Source organism: Metopolophium dirhodum, chromosome 1 (genome assembly GCF_019925205.1).
Source record: "Metopolophium dirhodum isolate CAU chromosome 1, ASM1992520v1, whole genome shotgun sequence".
In the NCBI taxonomy this organism is placed as follows: Eukaryota; Metazoa; Arthropoda; class Insecta; order Hemiptera; family Aphididae; genus Metopolophium; species Metopolophium dirhodum.
The window spans coordinates 97,153,663-97,162,820 of record NC_083560.1 but is presented as its reverse complement, the minus strand read 5'-3'; the positions used below and the strand labels follow the sequence as shown (position 1 = coordinate 97,162,820).

The 9,158-nt window shown below is 31.4% G+C and overlaps 1 protein-coding gene across 1 annotated transcript; it reads right to left on the bottom strand.

Annotated features, from left to right (window-relative positions):
* Nucleotides 1–6,747: 6,747 nt before the first annotated feature.
* LOC132947524 (uncharacterized) lies at nt 6,748–8,736 on the bottom strand. The gene has a single exon (XM_061017834.1). It carries the CDS (start codon nt 8,734–8,736, stop codon nt 6,748–6,750), a length of 1,989 nt encoding a protein of 662 aa, XP_060873817.1.
* Nucleotides 8,737–9,158: the final 422 nt, after the last annotated feature.

The window sequence follows — 9,158 nt, the reverse complement described above, 5'->3', positions numbered from 1 at the left end:
AACTATTCGGATACACCTACACAATTTCGTTCTTTTTTACCAAAAACAAATATAACATCAACAGAAAAAACCGACGTCGTTGCGACATCTTCTGCGACAAATCTAGAACAATCTGTTTTGATATGTTTTCTCGAATTTATTATTATTTTGTTAACAATTATAAGTACATTGATTGCTTTTTTTTTTATAGGAAAATATTTTGCAGATAACTTTTACAGAAATATCACGGAAATGAATTACACGCCCGGACCCGACATTGAAATCGATGGACCTAATACCTACGAAGCTCTACGTCCTACAACATATTCATCAACTTTATATACAGTTGACGATGACATCACATCGATTACTACGGAAAATCCAATAACGCTTATAAAAACAACAGAATTGTAAAATTGTTTAAAAAAAAAAAATTGTATTTTAATTTTTCGTCATTTAACGGGTAATAATTTTTATTATTTTATTCAATATTTTTTTTTTTTTGGTAATATTATGATATAATATGTTTAAGTTGAAAGTTGCAATCCTTTGTTACACAAAAAGTTATAAATAATTTACAATACGTTTAACTCTATTGTATTTTATTTACTATTAGATTATAGTATTTGTATTTTAGTTTTTAGTTATTTAACGGGCAATAATTTTTATTATTTTATTTAATAAAATTTAATATGATAATATTATATAATATTCATTGTTTTTTTTTGTTGGTAATATTATAATATATTTTTATGCTAAAAGTTGCAATCCTTTGTTACACAAGGATAAAACATAAATAATTTACAATTTAATACAATAATCATTATGGTTTAAAAATTTCTAATTTCTATGTTAAAACTTAAGATTTATGAAATAATGTATTCAATATAGTGTATACAACAAAGTACGAGTATTGGTAAAGTAAAAAAATATATTTTCTTTTATTTGGGTAAAAAATATCGTATGTTTCCTTTATTTAACTCTTCATGTCTTTCTACAAACCACCATTCGGACGGTATCAAAGTTTCTATTGTTAATTCTTTGTTTAAAAATCGTACATCTGTAGTAGACGATCGTGAATATGGCTCACGTGAATCGGTGCATTGGTTAAAATTAGACACTTTTATAGTTTCGTATTGTGGAAAATTCGGAACGTTTAACTGTGGTAATTTTATAAATTGATTTTCATCAGAATTTTGTTTTTTTGTTTCGGGTGAGTCAATTTTGTAAGACGTTATAAAATCTGATAAATTAGGAACCATATTTTGTTTTATATTTGTCTTGGTTTGTGATTCTTCAAATCTTACAGATTTACCAATAGATTTTCCTAAATTTTTACAACCTTTATCTGACGACGATATGTAATTTTCATTGAGATTACAATGGTTTACGTCTTTTAAATTTTGTTCACACATTTGTTGTTTACAAAATATATTTTCTTCATTGTCTACGTCGGCCATTTGTCTAAAAGAGTTAGGAATTGAAAGTATTGGTGGATGTACTACAGAGCTAGTTTCGTCGTGTTCACGATGATTTGCAAACAATGTTGTGGGTCTAGTAAACGACGTCTGTGGCTGCAAGTCTGGATGTAATTCATAATACGCAAGACATGAATATTTACCGTGGGTCCCGTTTAAAATGATACCGTGATCGTAATACCACCATTCTCCAGAACAACACATTGTATAAGGTATAAAGGATTCGGGACATTCTGTAAAATTTTCGCACTTATCAAAAGATACGATCCATTTGTCGGAACAACAAGTGTTGACCGACCGATCAATCAATCGTAAAACCTCGTATGTACAATGTACTTTACTGTTGGCTAATTTTGAAGTAGTTTCGCTGCGTACGATTACCACTGTGTTTTCAGAATCGGAGGTGTATAAACAAAAATGATTACGATAATTTAAGATTCTATTAGTAAATCTAATCTTGTCGTTAGAACATAAATAAACCATAGACATTATAGATTTATATTTAGAAGATTTTGGTACATTTATGTAACCGGTAAACTCGCGAGTATTTATACCTTTTTCTTGGTTTAGAATTAAAGTTTTTATTTTTTTTGACGAGTTATTATCATTTTTTGAAACTATTTTTACAGTCACATTGTTAATTTTAAAGAAATCATCCGTTAATTTTGAACTTTTTTCATTTAATTTACAAAAGGAAGACATTGTTTTTAATTTTTTTTTTTTATAAAACTTGTAAATTTGTATTATAATAACTATATTGAAAAAAAAATACATAACACATTCAGATACAAATAATAATTTTTTTTATTAAAAAAATATGCAATCGTTATTGTTGATTTACAATGATGATTATGGACAAAAAAAATATTAAACATATTATATAAATTTGACTGTTGTAAAAAAAAATACAATTTTCAATACAATACAATTTCAATGTTAAAATTCATAGGTTTTAGTCCTGTTACATTGTAACAGTTCTGACATTATCAGCGTAAACAACTTCGAATATATTATTTTCATTTTGATGATTATATGTTTTCAATACGATTCGTAAAATAATTATTAAAAATACAATTAAAACTATAACCACTGTAAACATTGAAAATGAAAATACAACGTACGTAAAAAAAATTTAAAAATAGTATTATTATCTATATATATATATATATATATATATATAATCTAATTACAAACTGTTTTCAAATATTTCCGTGTAGAGATTTTCTTCATAATCTATTGATTTATTTTTGTAATCTCTATTATTTACGATCACGTCAACTGCATCATCATTATAACAAATGAATTCGTTGTGTAAAACATTTCGATTGTTATTGTTTTTTATTTCATCTACACCGTCTGCTGTCCAACGACCATAAGACGTGTCGTGGTTGTCTTTTTGAAGTTGTAAATTTATGAGAAAATATATAATCCAAATCAGCGCTATACACGAAATGAACAAAAACACTGTCATAATTATACAAAACATTACCAAGGTCCATATTAAATACAAATAATAATTTTGAAACGTCATTGGAAAAAATTCAAAATCTTCATCAGAATATGTATTTTTTATATTATATTCTTCGTCGAGTCTAACCAATTGTTTTATACGATTTTCATTCAACGCGTTTGGTGGAAATAACAAATCGTCCAAACAAGTTATTTCTTGGACAACTAATTCATCAGATTTGTTTTGCATATTTGTCGATGAACATTCAGCAGATAGTGTATTATTTTTATTCAAAAACATTACGTGTCCACATGAAATGTTTTTTTTTAAAAACAAATTTAAATAGTAAACATTTTGTTGGCAATCACAAACATAACTTATCGCTCGAGTATCATTGAAGTCTTCGTATGTTATACATAACAAAAACCATGGTTTTATTTCTGACAACGTTTTCAACGTTCCCAATTGAACAGTTTCTCTGAAAACGTTTGTCATCATTAAATTTAACGTTATTAAATTTTTCATCGATGATACGTCGAATAATGGTAAACTTTTCAACACCAACAATGGGTTGTATGATAAATCCAACGTTTTCAATTTAAATTGGTGAACAAACATTAATGTATTTACGTGCTTGATACAATTGTGCGAAATATTTATATGTTCTAAATTATATTCGTGTTTGAATAACGCTTCGGGCAAGTATTTTAAACACTCGCTGTATGTGAGTTTGAATGATCTAACTCTGTTGTTTGTGTTTAACAAAGTTTTATGTCTCATCAACCGTTCTCCTCTAAACGATATTATTTCAATATCAATGTCCGTCACGTTGAATAAAATTGTACGATCAAAAGGTTTGAAAATCTTATGGCATTGCACCGAATTCATTAGACATTTACACGTTTCACAAGTAGTGAACATATTTGATTTGGTATCCGATACGATTTCCATATCGTTTGTCATTGTTTGGATTAATTTATTGAAACGTTTCATATTTGCAGATAGATTATTTTCTATATAATTTCGTTTAGTCGTATAGATCGACGGAAAAATTAAAAAAAATGCGTAAATAAATGTAGAAAAACGCATTGTTAATAATTATTATACAAACTAGAAAAAAACTATATATAGAATATAATTTTATAAATAAAAATAACGTAAACAGTTTATTTTTTTTTTCAATCGGTTTTTAATTTCTTGATAAAAGGCTCTATACTCAACTGTTGACTAGTGCCGTGTCTTTCGAACTGGTTAGGTATTGCAAATTTCAAATCTCTTTTAACACTTTCTGATGGTGTCAAATTATTCGTCACGGCTGTTGTTATTTTCCCCTCTTTTGATTTTTTGATTTTTATATCGTTCAGTCGCCGTTTTAATTTAGAATATATGTCACAATCGTCAAACTTGACCGTTAACGCGTAGACAAAAGCGTTGACATATTGTTTCATACCGTTTTCCGCAGTTATTTCTACAAATTCGCATTCCGGATATTTTTTAGTGATTTGTTCAAACGTTTGTTCTTCAGCGATTGTTTTTAAAAAATGTTTTGTATTTTCATTGGCGGCATACGTATTAAATTTTGTCAAATCACAAACCCTGTTAACAATTTCGAATCGTATCAGATCTCTGTCTTGTACGAATATATCATTTTTATTAGCGCATAATGCATCTTGCATACGAGATTCTTTTAGACATTCGTGAATCCAAGCACGACTTTCAACGAGCGGTAGACTGGCTAAACTCATTATTGTATTTTTCATGCGTAACAACACCGGCATTGTAGTACTGTATGTGAGTTTTTTTTTTTTTTGTTTCTGATCGCGTGACAAAACCCGTGTCGGCACACGTTGATTGTAAACTAAAAATTGCAAATGTTCACGAGCTTTACATCTTTCTTCAAAAGTATCTTTAGAAATAGAATTTATGGCTGCAAATATTATGTCATTTGCTCCTACCGGAACGTCGTAATATAAATAATTACCGTAGAGCAATTTTTCGCGTATTTCGTCCAATGTTATTGGTTTCAGATCAGTAACGTTAAAATTTAACAATACCGACACCAAATGTTTCAATTGATTTGGAATTTCGACACAATTGATATTTTTTGCAGACGTTACTCTAGAAACTGCAACGTACAGACTTTGAAACGTCGATTCGTGTAGTAAAAAAGAAACTTTATTAGATATAGTTCTCCCTTGACTCATATAAATTGACATAGTAAACGCAGGGTATATAGGAAAATTAAACAGGTCACCACGATCTATTATATTTTTTTGTGTATCGTTTCCGTCATTTAACATGTAACTTAAATGTTTTTCAAACACAACGTTTGAACATTTTCCGCGTTGAATTTTTATTAATTTTTTTGTCTTGTTCAAACGTACAACCAAAGTTTGCGCGGTATCCGGCTCATCGCTACGAAATTCTATTTTTTCCAAAATGCATAGAGAACGTTCAGTCATTTGATTCAAAAAATATATATTACCCACGACGAGTGGTAAAAATGGAAGATATTTACCGGGACACCATTGTTTGGAAAATTTTAACAATTTCAGAGGTTTGATTGACGACGATGAGCCGCCTTCCGAATTAATAAGTTCTACGGCTTGATGATATCTAAACGTCGGGTTTGGTAAATACATACCAGAATTGCAGAAACGTTTTCCGAATATCTTCTCGTGATCTACACTTGGTTTTTTTTCTATAACCCATTCGGACGTGGGTATTTGGTGTTCGTGTACAAGAGCGTGAACTTTGTCTGTCAGATATTTGTGGTACATTGACAATATCGTGTCGTCTGTGTTTACACTCTGTGTCATATTTTCATAAAACATGGCACTTATCAATGCGTAACCCCAGTCGTCTAAAATGTTTTCCGACGATAAAGTTCCGATAAAATTTACTTTTTCATTGTACGATTGATCGGTACAACGTTCGTTACGAGACAAATGAAATATTTTAGCGGAAAAAGCCGAAACGATGTTGAATGCAGAACATTGACCAGCGTGACTAGAGTTGTGTATATTTTGTAATTGATAACGATCACCACATATCACCGCTCCAATATTGTATTTACGTAATGTCATCATTATTAAAAACAAAAAAGGTTTCGGTATTACGGTATATTCGTCTAAAATCAATAACGGGTTGACAAAGTCTTCGGAAAGTATGTTCAGATCAATAATCTTCAAAAGACTGACAATAGCGTTTATAAAATGTTCAACACTCATGCAACTACTGAGTTGCATTTCAAGCGTTTGATATGTGAAATATTTTATTTTCAATAAACGCATTATAAACGACGCCGTAGTAGAACCGTTAGCAGAAAATCTATAAGTATGTAATAAATCACGTTTGTAAATTACGACATTTGGGACGATTCCAGTGACTAACGATAAATGATTAGCCAACGTCAACATTGTAAAAGTTTTACCAGTACCCGGGCCTGCTTGCAAAATTACAATGTTTTTGGATTGAGATATCACGTAATCGAAAACAACACTTTGTTCTTTATTGAGATTACTACGTGCGTATAATTGTCTTTCGAATCGTATGTCTTCAATGTCTTTTTCCGGAGTAGTTTTCGACATCGAGTACTCATGTTTGATTTTTAAACCATACGGTATTTTGTAACGTTCTCCGGTTTCCAAGTCTAATATCGTATATGTCGGCGAGCATTTTGGTATTAACGGTTCGGGTTTAGGGACATCGTTGATATTTAACTTATCGACAATTTTTTTATAAACTTCGGAATTTTCCATTTTCCAAAACAATTGAATATGCACTAAACTGTATATTGTTGTAAAAAAAAAAAATTGTCACGTGTACGAGCCAAGGCGGTCATGCGGTCACTGATTGCGATATAAATAAATCTCGTAGTTTTATAACAGTATCGTCATTAATTAAATGTCTATTTATACCCAACAAAATCAACAAAACTATTAAGAATAAAAAAGCCAACAAGTATACACCTGAAAAAGCAAAAACCAACACACCTATAGCCATCAAAGTCGCGTAGTCGGTACAGCTACCCGTAATGGACACTCTGTCTAGAAATTTTTTATTAAACGCGTCATAGTCTTTTTTGTCAAAAGTAGATCTTTTTACAAGTTCACGTAAACTCGCGTTCGTAGCCATCTCATTCAAATCTATATCCATACCTTGAGAGAGATCATATACTTCAGATTTATCTATAAAAACACCGTCACTATTTGTCGATAAACTATTTATGTACACCGCACGTTCAAAAAATGCTAAAATAGTAAATTCCAAAATGTCATCAGAATCCAGTAGCAAATCAACAAGATGTTGAAAATTGTAATCAACCGTTGCCATGTTAAAACGTTGCCGTTGCTCAATTTCACCGCTACGCATAAAAGCCATCGGAAAATCGACTGGGTTTATGCTTTGATATCCATAAGGATCCCACCAACCAAAAGCAAAATCTAATGCCATAGCTACGAGTAAAATCCAACTTATAGGGTTGGTCGCGTACAAAGTAACTTTGGCCAACATTAATGCAGATTTTGCGGCGATTTTTAACACTACTCTGGTTACCATAGTTTTAGCCATACTTCGCACCACAGCCGTGATTACTGGTCGTGAAAAAGATTTTTCCATCAATGTTATCATATTTTTTGTCAGCACCGGTTGAAGCGTTTCAATGGTTTTTACACAAAATTTTCTGAGTTCAGACAAAGTCGTTTCGAACGCCAGATTTATTGCAAGACTTTCCCAAAGCTCTGGCGATTTAACCATTTGTATCAAAGATTCTATTGTAACTTGTATAGTTTTTTCAACTTTTTCAGATGTAGTCATTATAGGTTCGTTGTTTTCTACGTCGTTCCTGTTGTTGTCGTCGTAGTCGTCGTCGTCGTCGTCGGTGTTGTTGTCAATTATTTGTGTAGATGATTTTTTTTCGACATTGCGTTTGGAACGTGTTGATTTAATAGGTTTTTCGTACGGAACATTCATTAACTGTGGTAATTTAAAATTTGTGTTGACATCCGACCGCCAACCTTTGACCGTTAATAACGGATCGAGTTTTTCGGGCAATTTTACTAGATCTGTAGGCAAAGCGAAAGGTTCTTTAGATTGGTTAATTACGTAACTACGTACTGTTGATTTTACAGTATTGATGAGATTCATTCCAACAACCACGTCCAAAACGTGTTCTGTCCCCGTGTACGAACACGGCCCGTATTGTTTACCTTCTTCTTTGATCATAACGGTATCGTAATAATTACAATAAGTTTCGTTATTTACGTACGTGAAACCGCAACCGTATGGGTCAGAAGTGTCTTTTATTCTAGAATAACCGGTCGGCATGTCGTTTACACGTTTTTCGTATTGAACATCGCTTCGATAAAATGGTTTTTCTAAAAAATTTACAGTCTCTTGGGGTACCACACGACATTCCCCAAACGCATAGTTCAACCAAGGTGTGACGGTTCGAGCTTCTCCATTTTTTTCATACGTAGGTTTATCCGTCATGTTAAAACACGCGGGCTGACATTGTACGTCCCATTTATCGTCGCCGACTCGGTAATAAGAAGCTATATGATCGGGTGTGCACATGTCTTTTTCACGAGTCTTATTGCATGATAATTTTTCGCATAATCGTTTCGATATTTTAATGTCAATAATTTTACATTTGTTTTTCAGTGAAATTGGTATATAAAAATCTGCAGAAGTCGCGTCACGCACAGTGTATTCTAAATAGCTGGCCAAGTGAGGAGCTTTTTTTAACAAACGTTCCAACATTCTTACTTTAAAATTATATTCCGCGTATTTTTCTGCATTCTTGTGATCTACGGAAGTATATTCCATTTTATATTACTTATAAGTGTATTTGAAAAAAAAATCCGTCGAAATAGTTTTCTATATTATATAATCGTAATTATATACGTAAAATGTGTGAACCTACTAATATTATGTCGTCGTCGTCGTCGTCGTCGTCAAACGAATCTTATAAAACAATTTTAAATCGGATCGAAACTATATTGGATAAAACTATAAAAAACTCTAAAACAAACGTATTGTGTTTAGACGGAACTTCTTGTTGTAAAAAATCATCAATATTACAAGCGATTACAAACGGCCCAGTGTTAAAAGTTCAAAAATTTAGAAACATTGTAAACAGTACAACTTACGCACCGTCAACAATGGGATACGTATGCGCCGGTATGTTAGATGTACTTAAAAGTACAAATGTAACCGTGATGGATAGATCACCGTTGAACGTTTTAGAA